The 19,236-nt window shown below is 38.4% G+C and overlaps 1 protein-coding gene across 1 annotated transcript in view; it reads right to left on the reverse strand.

Annotated features, from left to right (window-relative positions):
- LOC126108776 (plasma membrane calcium-transporting ATPase 2-like) overlaps window positions 1-19,236 on the reverse strand; it is a 532,870-nt gene that overhangs the window by 397,067 nt on the left and 116,567 nt on the right. The window contains exon 6 of the mRNA XM_049914127.1: window positions 1,152-1,340. Coding sequence (XP_049770084.1) covers window positions 1,152-1,340 — 189 coding nt within the window. The remainder of the gene's footprint in view (window positions 1-1,151; window positions 1,341-19,236) is intronic.

The raw sequence follows: 19,236 nt of genomic DNA on the forward strand, positions 1-19,236 counted from the left end.
AACAAAAGTTAGGCAAGATGGGACTCTACTAGGGGAGAAAAAAAAAAACTTTACAAGAAGTTACCACAACACATTAAGAAACAAAAAGATTTAAGGAATTTTAAACTGCTCTGGTGATAAATGTATACAGTCCCAAACTATACAGAATCTATAAACTTCAAGAGTTCCTCTTGAATACTTCAGTCAGTAATGTAATCAGTATTAGTGTACGCCATACAGATTTATAAATATCTTCTAATTTTTAAACTTCAGGTTTTACACAAAGAAGTTGCAAACTATGGTCATGAAGATGCTGCATAAACTATAAACCTCATTTTTCTTGTTTAATTAATATAATAAGATTAATTGTTGTTAATTCATAAGAAGAGTATTATGACTTAGTACAATTTTTTTCTTTTGTACAAAGGAAAGATAATGATGTAAACTATGATCAACACAATGCTGTAAGAAATGTAAAACTGTTTTTGCCTTTTTTTAAAAACTAGAATAACAATTATAAGCTCTTAAGAGGAGCAAAAATATAGTTACCCATATGAATACATTTTCTTACAGTTGTTACGTATGTAAACTTATGTACATTTTAGTACATATACACTTTACAATCAGCACATTAATTCATGTTGTCTCATCTCATAATGACTGACTGACCCAATCAATTTATATCTACATATAAAAATGATGAAACAGGCCAATAAAATAATCAGTCATTCATCACAGATTAGGAAGTAGCAGCATGTTTAATAATAACACATTTTCTCCTAACTTTATTATGTTAAATACAACAAATGTTAAATACAAAACAAACTATTGATAGTTTACTGTTAGTACTGTTTACAGAATTAGTTTCTGGCAGCTGCCTCCTCTGTTAATGCACACTTTGACTCGTTCAACATTGCTGACAGTAATCAACAGAAGAAGTGAAATGAATGGAAGAGGCTTCACTGTCAAGACAAAATAGTGAAGGGTCAAACAGTATGTACTTGCAGACATTGTAACATCATTTGAAGTCACAGAATTGAGTGGGTACAACTTGAGGATTACAGCCTAAGTCATATTGTAGAATTTTCAAAATATGTTCCTGGAAACTGTAATTCAGAATGAGCAAGGGCAACGGTCAATAATATAACTACAAGGAAAATGAACCAAGTCACCTGATTTTTTACTTTCCTCCTCCTCCACTTCTTCTTCCAACTCCTGCTTCTTCTTCTTCTTCTTGTTCTGTCCCTGCACAAGTTCTTCATCTGCAGCAGCTCCCAGTAATCTGACAATTATTCCAGCCTGAGAATTCACTCCAACAGCGGTTACCAACATCCTACCACTGCCTTCCATCACATGAGTTCCTGTAAACATTTGACAACTTTGCAATCTGAAAATAAATTTATGCAGCTGTCCTAAAACAACCTTTAAAAATGAAACATAAAGGAATAGAAAAAACTGTTTAGTTTTTGCAATAAAACGTTGCAGCCTTCAAAACCAGGAAAGAATTGAGGTGATTATTAGTTTAATCTTTTAATCCCTGTTTGTGTTACAAAATATGCAGCCAGAAGTTTACCACATATGGGACACAAGTTGTTAAATGTTTTTTCACAGACACATAGAACAACACATCATGGTAACTGTCAACAAACACAGTTCTTCTTCGTTATTGTGGAAGAAGAGTAGGTGAAGTGGAGGATAAATAAAGAAGAGCATAAGTGAAGTCCCTTCCTAAGAGTCTAATTTCACACTAGCTCTCATAACATAAATAATTTAAAAGTAAATTGATATGCCACTACTGCCTGACAGACAGACCATGGGATGGTCCAGAGACTCTCCATGGAAATAGACTATTTTCTGACCTGGTTACAATCTCTTGAAAAGTCCAAGATGATTCAAGTTACCATATTTCCTGATGCAAATATAGTCCTTATACTAGTGACAAATTGATGTATCAACTTCCTCAACCTCTTACAAAGCAAGCCAGATCTGAGCAAAGAAGGAAAAGGTGGAAAGTGCAAAGAATAGGTAGAAGGGCCATAGGGGGGGAAATGAACTTTGAGACAATGTAATGGAAAGGGAAGAGGAAGTAGGTGAAGCTGAGACAGAAGTTGTGACACTGTGAAAAGCACTTAATACCATACAAAGGACCAAAGGTGAAACAAGATGTAAGAGTAGATGACAGTCCCTCAGATCCTTGGGGGAACAAGCTATGACAAAATTATTCCTCTTGGTATATCTAATATATGGGACAGGAGAAATACCCTCATACCCCAAGAAGAATGTAATAATTCCAGTTGCAAATAAGGCAGATGTATTACTGATACTCTAGTTTAGGGTCATTCCACATTAATTCACTCTTGCCATGTCATGCATCACCTAAGATTTGTATAAAATTTAGCTTATTTGTTCTACCTATAAATGTAAGCAAGCACATCAAAGTTTAGCACTTTATCTCCCTCAGTTTCTATTTTATAGGACTTCAAAGTTTAGAAGTTTTGTCATTTGTATCATTGTAATGGCACAAAACACTTTGAAAAAAAAAAAGGCCAATTTTGTATTTACCACCCAGTCTATGTGAAATAATCATAGACAAGGTTACAAAATCTATCTAGGAAATGGTTAATGAATCCAGCTCAAACATTCACTGACAATGTTCTCCTACAGGAAGAAACAGAAACTGAGCTGACAGAATGGTACAGTACGGTCAACAATTTTGGACTGAAGATATGACATCAAGACCATAGAAATTACCATCACTAGGAAAGGAACAATACTGAACTTTCATTTGGAATGGATGAAATCAGAACCAGTTTGCCATTTCAAACACCTAACAAGCACAACTGACAAAGGCAATACTGCACTGTTGTGGTCTTCAGTCTCCATGCATTTCATCCTGTGAGAGCCTCTTCCTCTCTGACAAACTATTGCAAACCTACAGCCTTCTGAATCTGCTAACTATATTCATCTCTTGGTCCATCTCTAGGATTTTTATCCCTCACACATCCCTGTAATCCCTTGTTGTCCCAGAACTTGGTCTATCAACCAATCCCTAATTTTGGTCAAGTTGTGCCATGAACTTCTTGTCTCCCCAATTCTATTCAGTGCCTCCTCATTACTTACATGATCTAACCATCTAATCTTCAACATTCTTCTGTAGCATCATATTTCAGAAGCTTCTATTTTCTATTTTGTTTTAACTGTTTATCATCAATGTTGCACTTCCATACATAGATATTCTTCAGATACATGGTGACAATTATTGAAGTATATGAAATAAAATCATCAGAACTCCTGACTAGTTTTGTATTAGGACATTCAAACTGTACAGTTGGGCCTGAGGCATGATGGGAATTAGTATATGAATATGATTTGGTTTCATGACTAAGCCAAATTGCACTTGGATGGGTTTGTCAACAAGCAAAGCGGTGCATTTGGGAGACTGAGAATCCACATTTCATGATCAAGAAGTCTCTTCACCCTCAACGGATAACTGTCTAGTGTGCTATGTCCAGTCACGGGATAATGAGTACAACATTCTTTCATGCCACAGTGACTACAGAATGGTATGTGAAGGTTTTGGAAGATAATTTCTTTCCCATTATCCAAAGTGACCCAGATTTTGGCACACGGTCTGAAGCGTCTTGTCACAGTCCACGCGGCTTCCTCTGTCGGAGGTTTGAGTCCTCCCTTGGGCATGTGTGTGTGTGTGTGTGTGTGTCATCCTTAGCATAAGTTAGTTTATTAAGTTATATTAAATAGTTTGTAAGCTTAGGGACCGATGACCTTAGCAGTTTGGTCCCATAAGACCTTACCCCTTACCACAGATTTCCAATTACCTGATTTTGACAAGATGTGGTTCATGCAAGATGAAGCTCGACCCCATCGCAGCAGGAGAGTGTTTGATATCCAGGAGGAGCACTTTGGGGACCGCATTCTTGCTCTGGGGTACCCAGAGACCATTGGCACGGGCCTTGATTGGCCGCCATATTCTCTGGATCTGAACACACGTGACTACTTTTTGTGGGGCTATATTAAAGACAAGGTGTACAGCAATAACCACCAAAACCATTGCTGAGCTGAAGATGTAATCAACAGCATCGATGTTCTGACACTTCAGTGAGTCACAAAGAATTTTGCTATTTGTCTGTGCCATGTCATTGCAAGTGATGGCAGGCATGTCGAACATGTCATAACCTAAATCTGAATACCTGTAGTGATGTTTATATGTGGAATTCAGTGTGTGCACACTGTAATATTTAACTAATTTATGTTTTTTTCCCATATAGTTCAATAATTGTCACCCTGTAAATACTTTTAGAGAAAAATTCCTAACACTTAAATTTGTACTCAATGTTAACAAATTTCTCTTCTTCAGAACTGCTTTTCTTCCCATTGCCAGCCTACATTTAGTATCCCCTCTACTTTGGTCATCATCAGTTATTTTGCTGCCCAAATACCAGAACTCATCTACAACTTTAAGTGTCTCATTTCCTAATCTAATTCCCTTAGCATTGTCTGAGTTAATTTGACTACATTCCATTATCCTTGCCTTCTTTTGCTGATGTTCATCTTATACCCTCCTTTCAAGACACAGTTCATTCCTTTCAACTGCTCTTCCAAGTCCTTTGCTGTCTCTGACAGAATTACAATTTCATCACCAAACTTCAAAGGTTTTTCTTCTTTTCCCTGAACTTTATTTCCCATTCTAATTTTTTTTTTTTTTTTTGGTTTCCTTTACTGCTTCTTCAATGTACAGATTGAATAACATTAGGGATAGGCTACAACTCTGTTTCACTCCCTTCTCAACCACCCACTGATTCCCATTCAAGCCCCTCAATTATAATTACTATCATCTGGTTTCTGTACAATATTTTTAATAAACTTTTGCTCCCTGTATTTTACCGCTGCTACCTTCAGAATTTCAAAGAGCATATTCCATTCAATACTATGAAGCAGGAAATACTTAGAAGGGCACAGAAGGCAACCAGTTTTTACAATCAAGTCAAAAACCTTCCATGGGACCACAAAAGGCAAAAATAACCTACACATACTTTGAGACAATTCTTGCTTACAGTTTATAGTTATAAGCTCTCCAGGAAAAAAAAGACTACAGCAGCATTCAAGTGGCAAAAATATGATTCATAAGAATTATAAACCAAAGTACTGGAAAGAACAGATAAAAAAGGTGGTGAATGAGAATTTAGCCAATACTGAAATCACTATTATTAGTATAATAAAAACAGAGTGCAGCAGTATGGGCACATTACTAGAATGTATAATAATTACTTTAAAATAAACGTCCAAGGCAAAAGAAAAATGTAGAAAGCCAAGAAAATGCTGGAGAGATACAATGAAATCAGATGTGGTGGAGAGAGTATTACAACGGCAAGACGTCCAGAAAAAGAAGATCTATTAAAACAGGAGGAGATGGTGAGCACTTGTACACAACACCCAGAAAACAGGAGTTGGGAAATAATAATAATAATTATTATTATTATTATGATACTGAGCAGTATGCAGATTGTATAAAAAAATATTTCATATCTCTAAGTAAAACCATCAAGATAGGAAAAAAATGTATACGTATATGCTTGTATTTTATATTTTGGCTGCAAATTGTTTTACCATTACTCAAATATCATACAAAGAAAAAGGGATAATCAATAAACAATTTTTTTTTTAATAATTCTCTCAAAGTATGGTCTCTCTCCTGGGAAAATAAAAATTATTGGTGTTTTGTTCTTTCATTATTCTTTTTGTAATAACAGTTTTTATTTTTTTTCCCCTTGAGAGCCTAAAATAAACTATGGAAATTTCTAGGACCCTGTAAAAACATACTTTTATCCTAGCTGAAATTTTTGATTAAACTTATAAAAGAAACAGACATTATTAATAATATTTTTTAAAAAGTTGTAGTTAATTCACTTTTTTAAATAAGTGTACTCTACATCTACATCTACATCTACATTTATACTCCGCAAGCCACCCAACGGTGTGTGGCGGAGGGCACTTTACGTGCCACTGTCATTATCTCCCTTTCCTGTTCCAGTCGCGTATGGTTCGCGGGAAGAACGACTGTCTGAAAGCCTCTGTGCGCGCTCTAATCTCTCTAATTTTACATTCGTGATCTCCTCGGGAGGTATAAGTAGGGGGAAGCAATATATTCGATACCTCATCCAGAAACGCACCCTCTCGAAACCTGGCGAGCAAGCTACACCGCGATGCAGAGCGCCTCTCTTGCAGAGTCTGCCACTTGAGTTTGTTAAACATCTCCGTAACGCTATCACGGTTACCAAATAACCCTGTGACGAAACGCGCCGCTCTTCTTTGGATCTTCTCTATCTCCTCCGTCAACCCGATCTGGTACGGATCCCACACTGATGAGCAATACTCAAGTATAGGTCGAACGAGTGTTTTGTAAGCCACCTCCTTTGTTGATGGACTACATTTTCTAAGGACTCTCCCAATGAATCTCAACCTGGTACCCTCCTTACCAACAATTAATTTTATATGATCATTCCACTTCAAATCGTTCCGCACGCATACTCCCAGATATTTTACAGAAGTAACTGCTACCAGTGTTTGTTCCGCTATCATATAATCATACAATAAAGGATCCTTCTTTCTATGTATTCGCAATACATTACATTTGTCTATGTTAAGGGTCAGTTGCCACTCCCTGCACCAAGTGCCTATCCGCTGCAGATCTTCCTGCATTTCGCTACAATTTTCTAATGCTGCAACTTCTCTGTATACTACAGCATCATCCGCGAAAAGCCGCATGGAACTTCCGACACTATCTACTACGTCATTTATATATATTGTGAAAAGCAATGGTCCCATAACACTCCCCTGTGGCACGCCAGAGGTTACTTTAACGTCTGTAGATGTCTCTCCATTGAGAACAACATGCTGTGTTCTGTTTGCTAAAAACTCTTCAATCCAGCCACACAGCTGGTCTGATATTCCGTAGGCTCTTACTTTGTTTATCAGGCGACAGTGCGGAACTGTATCGAACGCCTTCCGGAAGTCAAGGAAAATGGCATCTACCTGGGAGCCTGTATCTAATATTTTCTGGGTCTCATGAACAAATAAAGCGAGTTGGGTTTCACACGATCGCTGTTTCCGGAATCCATGTTGATTCCTACATAGTAGATTCTGAGTTTCCAAAAACGACATGATACTCGAGCAAAAGACATGTTCTAAAATTCTACAACAGATCGACGTCAGAGAGATAGGTCTATAGTTTTGCGCATCTGCTTGACGACCCTTCTTGAAGACTGGGACTACCTGTGCTCTTTTCCAATCATTTGGAACCTTCCGTTCCTCTAGAGACTTGCGGAACACGGCTGTTAGAAGGGGTGCAAGTTCTTTCGCGTACTCTGTGTAGAATCGAATTGGTATCCCGTCAGGTCCAGTGGACTTTCCCTGTTGAGTGATTCCAGTTGCTTTTCTATTCCTTGGACACTTATTTCAATGTCAGCCATTTTTTCGTTGGTGCGAGGATTTAGAGAAGGAACTGCAGTGCGGTCTTCCTCTGTGAAACAGCTTTGGAAAAAGGTGTTTAGTATTTCAGCTTTACGCTTGTCATCCTCTGTTTCAATGCCATCATCATCCCGGAGTGTCTGGACATGATGTTTCGAGCCACTTACTGATTTAACGTAAGACCAGAACTTCCTAGGATTTTCTGTCAAGTCGGTACCTAGTATTTTACTTTCGAATTCACTGAACGCTTCACGCATAGCCCTCCTTACGCTAACTTTGACATCGTTTAGCTTCTGTTTGTCTGAGAGGTTTTGGCTGCGTTTAAACTTGGAGTGAAGCTCTCTTTGCTTTCTCAGTAGTTTCCTAACTTTGTTGTTGTACCACGGTGGGTTTTTCCCGTCCCTCACAGTTTTGCTCGGCACGTACCTGTCTAAAACGCATTTTACGATTGCCTTGAACTTTTTCCATAAACACTCAACATTGTCAGTGTCGGAACAGAAATTTTCGTTTTGATCTGTTAGGTAGTCTGAAATCTGCCTTCTATTACTCTTGCTAAACAGATAAACCTTCCTCCCTTTTTTTATATTCCTATTAACTTCCATATTCAGGGATGCTGCAACGGCCTTATGATCACTGATTCCCTGTTCTGCTCTTACAGAGTCGAAAAGTTCGGGTCTGTTTGTTATCAGTAGGTCCAAGATGTTATCTCCACGAGTCGGTTCTCTGTTTAATTGCTCGAGGTAATTTTCGGATAGTGCACTCAGTATAATGTCACTCGATGCTCTGTCCCTACCACCCGTCCTAAACATCTGAGTGTCCCAGTCTATATCTGGTAAATTGAAATCTCCACCTAAGACCATAACATGCTGAGAAAATTTATGTGAAATGTATTCCAAATTTTCTCTCAGTTGTTCTGCCACTAATGCTGCTGAGTCGGGGGGTCGGTAAAAGGAGCCAATTATTAACCTAGCTCGGTTGTTGAGTGTAACCTCCACCCATAATAATTCACAGGAACTATCCACTTCTACTTCACTACAGGATAAACTACTACTAACAGCGACGAACACTCCATCACCGGTTGCATGCAATCTATCCTTTCTAAACACCGTCTGTGCCTTTGTAAAAATTTCGGCAGAATTTATCTCTGGCTTCAGCCAGCTTTCTGTACCTATAACGATTTCAGCTTCGGTGCTTTCTATCAGCGCTTGAAGTTCCGGTACTTTACCAACGCAGCTTCGACAGTTTACAATTACAATACCGATTGCTGCTTGGTCCCCGCATGTCCTGACTTTGCCCCGCACCCGTTGAGGCTGTTGCCCTTTCTGCACTTGCCCGAGGCCATCTAACCTAAAAAACCGCCCAGCCCACGCCACACAACCCCTGCTACCCGTGTAGCCGCTTGTTGCGTGTAGTGGACTCCTGACCTATCCAGCGGAACCCGAAACCCCACCACCCTATGGCGCAAGTCGAGGAATCTGCAGCCCACATTGTCGCAGAACCGTCTCAGCCTCTGATTCAGACCCTCCACTCGGCTCTGTACCAAAGGTCCGCAGTCAGTCCTGTCGACGATGCTGCAGATGGTGATCTCTGCTTTCATCCCGCTAGCGAGACTGGCAGTCTTCACCAAATCAGATAGCCGCCGGAAGCCAGAGAGGATTTCCTCCGATCCATAGCGACACACATCATTGGTGCCGACATGAGCGACCACCTGCAGATGGGTGCACCCTGTACCCTTCATGGCATCCGGAAGGACCCTTTCCACATCTGGAATGACTCCCCCCGGTATGCACACGGAGTGCACTTTGGTTTTCTTCCCCTCCCTTGCTGCCATATCCCTAAGGGGCCCCATTACGCGCCTCACGTTGGAGCTCCCAACTACCAGTAAGCCCACCCTCTGCGACTGCCCGGATCTTGCAGACTGAGGGGCAACCTCTGGAACAGGACAAGCAGCCATGTCAGGCTGAAGATCAGTATCAGCCTGAGACAGAGCCTGAAACCGGTTCGTCAGACAAACTGGAGAGGCCTTCCGTTCAGCCCTCCGGAATGTCTTTCGCCCCCTGCCACACCTTGAGACGACCTCCCACTCTACCACAGGTGAGGGATCAGCCTCAATGCGGGCAGTATCCCGGACAACCACAGTCGTAGTCCGATCGGGGGATGCGTGGGACGAGCTGGCCGTCCCCGACAAACCCCCATCCGGACCCCCACAGTGATGCCCATTGGCAACAGCCTCAAGCTGTGTGACCGAAGCCAACACTGCCTGAAGCTGGGAGCGAAGGGATGCCAACTCAGCCTGCATCCGAACACAGCAGTTGCAGTCCCTATCCATGCTAAAAACTTGTGCAAAGAACGTCTGAACTAATCTACAGAGAGCTCAAACAAAACGACAAAATTGAAGCGGTTATTAAAATACAAGATTGCCTAGTAAATGCAGTAATGCTGCCACTTGTGCACTGCTGACACACTGCTCGGCGGCGGAAGGAGACTACGCGATTTAACACTATTCGAGTACTAAAACGTGATGCTACAACTCTCAAATACTATAATACGCCCGAAATTTATGTGGTAGAGCTAGGAGTATACGACTTGCTGCTGCAGCTGCTTATCCAACGGCGGCAGGGAGCACACTGACTGACCAACCGACACTGGCCGTTCAAAACGAAAACAGATGACAGACGACTACGCGAATTTACACTATTCAGGTACTAAAACGCGATGCTACAACTCTCAGATACTATAATACGCCCGAAATTTATGAATTAAACAATGCAAGTACCAAAAACACGCAAAGAAATTAAGAATTAAACTATGTAACAAATGAGTGAGCTAGGAGTATACGACTTGCTGCTGCAGCTGCTTATCCAACGGCGGCAGGGAGCACACTGACTGTGACCAACCGACACTGGCCGTTCAAAACGAAAACAGATGACAGACGACTACGCGAATTTACACTATTCAGGTACTAAAACGCGATGCTACAACTCTTAGATACTATAATACGCCCGAAATTTATGAATTAAACAATGCAAGTACCAAAAACACGCAAAGAAATTAAGAATTAAACTATGTAACAAATGAGTGAGCTAGGAGTATACGACTTGCTGCTGCAGCTGCTTATCCAACGGTGGCAGGGAGCACACTGACTGACCAACCGACACTGGCCGTTCAAAACGAAAACAGATGACAGACGACTACGCGAATTTACACTATTCAGGTACTAAAACGCGATGCTACAACTCTCAGATACGATAATACGCCCGAAATTTATGAATTAAACAATGCAAGTACCAAAAACACGCAAAGAAATTAAGAATTAAACTATGTAACAAATGAGTGAGCTAGGAGTATACGACTTGCTGCTGCAGCTGCTTATCCAACGGCGGCAGGGAGCACACAGTAGATGTAATTTATAACAGTTACATTTTTGTGAATAGAGTGTCTACACTTATCTGAAAATTGAATGCTTTAGGACATTCAGCAACAGTACATAATTTATGACTAGACAAGTACCCACACATCTGGGCCAATGGCATGACAGCAAAGTTCCTACAAGATGCAGAATTTGTACGGTAACATCATGTTCTGTTGTATTTAGTTCAATGATTATCCCACACTATCACAGAATGGAATATTTACAAGCTCCATATCTTGGTAGACTATGGACTTGTTGCTTAATAAAATGAATAATTTACACCAATGTACAAAGTAAAAATAAATTCAGTTGCTTGCTACCCCTGCGTTACTGTGTTAATCTCAGCAAAACATTAGAAATACTTTCAAGTTTTTGAATACCTACTTTGCTAATCACACAATTGTTTTAGAGAAAAGAGTTTATCAGCAGTAACAACTGTTGAAGAGAGGACAGAAATTGAAACCTGAAGTAACTGATTTAGTAACAAATTTTTAACAATTTATGATATGCCTAGTGTTTTCTCAGATATAAAAGATGTTGGAAGCACAGGGTAAAAGCAGTGTGAAAGAAAACAGTTGATTTTATGCATTTTACACGAAATTTATTCACAGTTTAGAAGCACATCCTTCTACACTAGGTTCACTTCACCACATACTGTGTATTTCAGCAGACAGTAATGGTATCCCCTCTTACTGTGCGTCCAAACCACTTGTCATAACATAATTTTACTGATGAACGCAGTAGAATACGAAGAAGGTTATATAGATCTCACAAAAATAATAGTATGTAAAACCCAACCTCTGCATGTAGAGGAGGTGGATGACACTATGGAAACACCAAAAACAACAAATTACCATGCCTAATACCGTGTAGGCAAACTGTTGGCATTCAAAACAGCTTCCAGTCATTTTTGAAAGGATAAATATAGGCCCCATATGGCTTTCAAGGGAACTTTATACCATTCTTCGAGCGAAATAGTGGCAAGTGCAGGTAATGATGATGAAGCTGGATAGTGACAACACACTATTCTCTCCAAAGCTGACCACAAAGGCTCAATAGTGTTGAGATATTGTGATTGTGGTGGCTAGAGGAGATGCAACAACTCATCTTAGTGCTCACAAAACCAGGTTAAAATTCATTCTGTTATATCTGCTACCATGAAACATGATGTGTATGTTATAGTTTCAGAATTCACCAAATAAACATATTCAGATATTATAATAAAGGTATTATTTTACTGATTTTCATGCAAGTCAATAAAAACGACTACTTTTATAAACCTATTAGCTGTAGCCAGCCATTCTTTGCTGTGTCTCAAGTCTGCTTAAGTGGAAAAGAAAGAAAACAAGAAGCACATATTTCCAACAAGTATAAGAATTGGATATACATCCTAATCTCTTCCCCTGCTCCCCCTGTCTCTACCCATTACTCTCTCCCTCTTTCTTTGTCCATCTTTTCCTCCCCCCTTTCCCTCCCTCTCCCCCATCTCCTCCTGCCCCTATCTCTGTCCAGTTCCTCCTTCCCATTTTCTATGTCCATTCCCTCCCATCAATGTTATTGTTGTAAATTTATATTCTGTAGTACTGTAATCATAAAACAATAACCCACAAATACTACTTTGATGTTTGTTAACAACATTTCACTACTGTATATTTTACATTTATTTATACATTAAAAAGTATATAGTCTCTTTGTGTCTAAATGTTTATCACAGTAACCTGTAAAAGTTAGAATAAAATTGGAAATGTACATTTTTAGATCTTTGGTAATAACGTTTTCCCTGGTGTGTGTGTGTGTGTGGGGGGGGGGGGGGGGGGGGGGGGGGGGGGGAGGGGGGGGGGGGAACTTTTGGAGATATGAGATCTTGAAGAAATGAACCTCTACATTTGCACTTAAGAAGTAGCTGTAAATGCTCCTAATTTTAAATCTCTAAAGGTTTTTGGCTGAATGGTTTGAAATTCTGATACAACATCCCAATGGAATATATGCCTGAAAGCAAGGAGGGTCATTGGTGATGTGAAACCTGCCTTGACATGTAATTTCAAGACTAAATTGGCAGCCTCTGTGACTCAAAAGAATTTGATCCCATCAAAATATGTAGCTTTTAAATATTCTAATCTGTGGTATTCCAGGATAATCACTGAACTAAATACCACAGTACATGATACTACTGCACAATGTATGCATATTTTAGGACCTTTGCCATTATTTCACAGGCTCAAATAAGGGGATATTTGTGCATTCTTCATATTCTTGCTGTTGCTTGAAACACTAAGAAGAAGAACTGAACTATTTTAAGAGGAATGTATCTGCTCTATTCAAGGGGTGTTACTATTATACATTTTCAACTGCACATAGAACTGTTTTAAAAAGTGAATTAATTTCAGCTCTTTTTTCTAAAAAAAAAAAAAAAAAAACTGTTAGTTAAGGCTATTTCTTTTGTAAGTTTAATCAGTTAAAATTTAAGTTAGGACAAAAGTAGATTATTCAGGATGATTGAAATTTCCATGTTTTATTTTAGGCTCCCCACAAACCAAAATAACAAAAGAACTTTGTGACTATTAATTTTATTACCCCAAGTTACAGCTCATGCTTTAAGGATCATTTTGCAAAATAAATTATGGATCATCCCTTTTCTTTCATGTGATACAGATGTAATGGTAAACCATGTTTCCTGTGAAATAAAATACAAACATGAGATATGAGGTACTGGCAGGTCGTTGTAAAGCTGTTAGGATGGGTGGAGAGTCATACTCCGGTTGGTGGAACACATGTCTGTGAAATGCAAAGGTTCCCGGTTAAAATCCCAGTCTGACACACAGTTTTAATATGCCATTAAGTTTCAAAATACAAATGTGAAAGTATTACTTTATCTCTGTCTTGATGGTGCTTAAAGGTATGTGATATTTTTTGTACAATCCTTGTACTACAGAGTATATACAAGAACAAAGTATCATACAGACTGGATGAACCAGCAGTTGAGACACCCCCTTTCATTCCTGTCATGTCCCAGTGAGCGCAGACAACACTGTAGCTCAAAACAAGTAAGTACCAAATGGCCCCTATATAGACTTTTACCATAGTTGAATATTTGACCAATTTTAAAGTAATTTCAATTCTGACTACAAATGGATTAAAGCAAACTTCAGTTTAAACGTGGCAGATGTTGCTAAAAAGCCAAAATACACAGTATACATTACCATGGTTGGTGACACAACATAATATGTTGCCCGCTCACTAATCCCCTCCCCACAGTCATCTAGTTCTCAGGCAAGCTGGTATCACTGCTCCCCATCCATCCACTCCATAGTGCTGTGCTTTAACAACTCCAAAATCAATACCGATTATGGATTGGCACATAAACACTTCAAAATCGATTGTGGAAATCCACTTCTGGTTGCTGGTTTTTCAATTATGCAATAGATTTTAACTCCCATGTAAAAAGAACGGATTTTTAAACATGCATAAGCTATCAGATTTCATCTTGTTTATAAAAAATGTTTCACTAACATGGACGGAGTGGATTTTTTTCGCAGTGAGGGATAAGTAGAAATATCAGAAGCTGTTAATGCCTCATCTAGTTGAAGAGAAATAGCGATTGTGCTGACTAAATCATAAACTGGAACAGCTGTTTTCCAGGCATCATATTTAACTGGGCTAGTAAACAGCTTTGAACTTTTAACATGTAAATGATAGTGTATAGCAGTAGAAAGTGTGATATCTTCTCTCCAATAACGTGGGCTGAATAGGATTAGTGCGGTAATCTCCCACTGTGCAGCACTGCAATTGTTTTGCGGACTGTGCTCAGTGTTGTCTATAAACACTATATCATGTGCTTCATTGCTGATTTGCGGATATTTTGAGTTATATGTGTGCAATTTTGGAACAGTACAGATTATTAGTGGTGCTTGATTATGAATTGAACCAAAATACATGGTTGCCAAGTGAGTATTTCATTTGAAATTAATAGTTGGGTCAGCAGCCTCCTAAACTGAAGTGATGATGCTGCACTGTTGAGGAAAGACACATTTTCAAGCTCCTAAAGCATGTAGAAAATTTTAACAAATAGAAAAAGAGTTATCGCAAGATAAGGCAAGGAGCTAACAAGAAACTCCTACATTTGTGATGCTCACTTTGGTGAAAATTTAATATTAAAACAGATGAATTCATTATTGGTGGAAAGGAAGTAGACTTAATTGGCACTTGAGCTCACATTCAGTTCCTCACATTTTTCCACATTTGCCAATGTATTTACCAACCCCATTAAAGCAAAGAAAATCTCTGAAAATCTCTCACAAAAAGGAAAACTGCTTGCAAAATTGTGAATAAAACACCCTCAAATGCTTAAGAATTCTGATTTAGAACCCAGTTGCTTGATAGGTCTACATTAGTTAGTCACTTGATGAAGTAACTGTATTGAAACTACAAATAAAAAAAAAATTAAAAAGTAGCTTGGCTAGGGCGAACAATAAGCTCAAGTCAGAGAAGGCTACAGTGATTTTGCTACAGGTAGAATTAAGTAGAGTAAAGAAACACACTTGTAATGAAACCTTATCTAGTAAGCAAAATATAATTGCAGATGCTATGTTACAGAAGTGCCAGAAAAAGGATCCAAAACGCATGAGATACAATGGTGAAATACTTCTATATAGTTTTTTTTTTAATTGCATATTAAATCTTCTAGGAGTTATAGGTAGTGATGATGATGTTTGGTTTATGGGGTGCTCAACTGCGTGGTCATCAGCACCTGTACAAAGTCCCAATTTTTACAGAGTCCAATTTTTTTTTACAGTTCAATTTAGCCACTGTCATGAATGATGATGATGATGATGATGAAATAATGAGGACAACAGAAATACCCAGTCACCGGGCAGAGAAAATCCCCAACCTGACCGGGAATCAAACCTGGGATCCTGTGAATCCAGAGGCAGCAACGCTAGCCACTAGACCACGAGCTGTGGATGGGGTTATAGGCATTGCTTGAAACAGGATCTGTTACCTCTTCCTTCAGATGTGCATTTGAGGACACATTGAAAGGGTCTGAACTGCACATATGGTATAAACAAGACAGCTTTAGATGCTATTAAAGAGAATTTTAGAGAAGAGACTGATGTAAACAGAAAGACAGAGGTAATTATGTTTGATGAGGTTAAACTGAGAGAGGATAGTCAGTTCAATGGGTTTTCAGACTCTGGCAGTATGACTCCTGCAGACCAAAATAAAGTCTTAGCTGTTCATTCCCTTGTTTTCATGTTTGTACCTCTGCTACACAGTTCAGTACAACCAGTTTCATTCTATGTGAGTAAAAAGGCAATCCCTGGAGAAATGTTAGCAAAAGTCTTAATTCAGGTTATAATACAACTGCAGCAGGCAGACTGTAAAATTACAGGGTTTACTTGTGGTAGCAGCCAATCTAACAAACAAGTCAGGAAACTATTTGCAAATATTAGGAAAGATTGGGAATACTAAATGCTATTTACAAAAGTTTGAGCTTTTTCAGATGCAGAACATATTTTGAAATACATATGTAACCACATTCATAATGAATGTTCTGCATTGTTTGGCACTAACATTATGAAGTGTGGATTTTATGAAGTTGGAGAGTTCACTAAAATTTGCTGGTGTAAAGGCATGTAGTAAATTTGACATATACAAACATACACCTGACCTCCTTTCAGCAAATGCATCCTTGCCTTCCTTTCCAGTGAGCCAACTGAAACATTTACTCAGTGTATAAACAATGTTTGTGACATTCTGAACTCAAAAACACCATGTGGTATGGGAAAAAAGTCAGACCACCACAAAATTCTGCAGCATATTTCTCATTTTCTGACCACTTCATACAGTAAGTTTTGCTTCAAACAGAACATTGGAGTCTCTCTCAGTAACAGTACAGAGCATGTCAGAAATAGCTGAAAACTTGTGGAATAAAGGGTTCAAATATGTACTGACTGCCAAGTTCAATCAGGATCCACTAGAATGACATTTTGGTGTTATTAGACCATTGACCTGCAATGTCCACACTTTATCAGTAGACGTTCTAAATTTACGTATGCTCCAGTCAATATATGTGCCTGTCAAGAATGTTTTACCAAAGAGAGGGAACTGTGTCAATCAGATAAGAATATTGGCAAAGACAACTATGAAGAAATGCACTGACATCAAAAGATCTGTACAAAGGGAGTATAAAATAAAAACTAATTGCCATAAATGACAGTGAAAATCATGGCGTTGTTGTTGTTGTTGTTGTTGTTGTGGTCTTTAGTCCCGAGACTGGTTTGATGCAGCTCTCCATGCTACTCTATGCTGTGCGAGCTTCTTCATCTCCCAGTACTTACTTCAACCTACATCCTTCTGAATCTGCTTACTGTAGTCATCTCTTGGTCTCCTTCTATGATTTTTACCCTCCATGCTGCCCTCCAGTACTAAATTGGTGATCCCTTGATGCCTCAGAACATGTCCTACCAACCGATCCCTTCTCCTAGTCAAGTTGTGCCACAAACTCTTCTGCCCAATCCTATTCAATACCTCCTCATTAGTTATGTGATCTACCCATCTAATCTTCAGCATTCTTCTGTAGCACCACATTTCGAAAGATTCTATTCTCTTCTTGTCCAAAGTATTTATCGTCAATGTTTCACTTCAATACATGGCTACACTCCATACAAATACTTTCAGAAACGACTTCCTGACACTTAAATCTATACTTGATGTTAACAAATTTATCTTCTTTCCTTGCCATTGCCAGTCTACATTTTATACCCTCTCTACTTCGACCATCATCAGTTACTTTGCTCCCCAAACAGCAAAACTCCTTTACTACTTTAAGTGTCTCATTTCCTAATTAATTCCCTCAGCATCACCTGACTTAATTCGACTAAATTCCATTATCCTCATTTTGCTTTTGTTGATGTTCATCTTATATCCTCCTTTCAAAACACTGTCTATTCCGTCAACTGCTCTTCCAAGTCCTTCACTGTCTCTGACAGAATTACAATGTCGGCAAACCTCAAAGGTTTTATCTCTTCTCCACGGATTTTAATACCTACTCTGAATTTTTGTGAAAATAATAGTGAGTGGAAAGCCAATGAGCCCTACAACATGGCTTGACTTTTCTGGGTTCATAAAATATTTTAGCTGTTATTACTTTTATGTTATAATTTCATGTACTGATACATTCCATAACCTTGGAGGTTTGCTCCTCAATTTGGTCCTTTGGAACTAGGCATGTAAACCACAATAACTAAATAAAATAAAAAATAAAACAGTGTGATAATGAAAAACATTTGTACACAACATAGCAGGTTATATTGTACATCAGGCCTCAAAAATCACTAAATGTTGTTACTGCTTAGATTCATTAAAGAATTCATCAGTAGAAAATCATCCTTTTTCATCACTTTTCACTAACTTGAAGTACTATGGTTCTCATTAAGGAGAAAGTTTCTTATGTCGATTTTCTTTCAAAATGAAGGAACCTACATCCATAAAAGTACCTAAATCAGAACAGAAAGTTTCCAAGCGTCCAGCAGTTAAGAGGTGAGAAAATACATAGAAATTTTATTTTAGTATGTAGTAATTTTTAATCATGGCCTTGTTCTGGTCTATGGACTGGTAGACCTATGAGAATTTCCTTCTTTTCAGCTGTAGGCACACTCCATTACGGTCACTTTTTGGCAAGCAGCATTTATTTTAAGACTACTCTTGTTGTGGCTTGTGAGATATAGGTGCATTCTTGGTTGACTACTGGCCAAGAAAATCTAAATCCTGACTGAAAGGCTTGAAGTAATAGTTGAAGAAACAACATTGGGAGAGGATTAAAGATTGTCAGTATTCTGCAGTACAGAATAGAATAGAAGTTTATTGTCTCATAACATACAATTTCAAGCCATTGACTTAATGTACAGGATGTTCTTCAAAACATAACAACTGGTTTACAATTTTCCTTATAATCTCAATAATATAATATATAGTAGCATAATCAATTAATTAAGCAATTAATAATTTTTTTTAGAAAGTAATGAACTTTTAAAAATTAACAGTCCTAACTACGTGCTCTCTCCTGCTCAAATTTACTGGTTATCATTTATGAATTCTTCTACTGAATAGTAAAATTTCTGCACTAGTTTCTTGTATATCGTCTTTAGCAGTGTTTTTAAATTTATGCTGAGCAGTTCTCATCCTTTTACTTTGTTATAAATTTTCATACCCATATAATGTGGAGTTTGAGCATAAAGTTTTAAATGGTTGGTGGGCAGCATAAAATTATTTTGATTTCTGTTGTAATAATGTTGAAAATGATTTGCTACAAATAAATCAGGGTTAATGTTAACAAAGATAATCAGCTCATATATGTATAA

This window comes from Schistocerca cancellata, chromosome 11 (assembly GCF_023864275.1).
Source record: "Schistocerca cancellata isolate TAMUIC-IGC-003103 chromosome 11, iqSchCanc2.1, whole genome shotgun sequence".
NCBI lineage: Eukaryota > Metazoa > Arthropoda > Insecta > Orthoptera > Acrididae > Schistocerca > Schistocerca cancellata.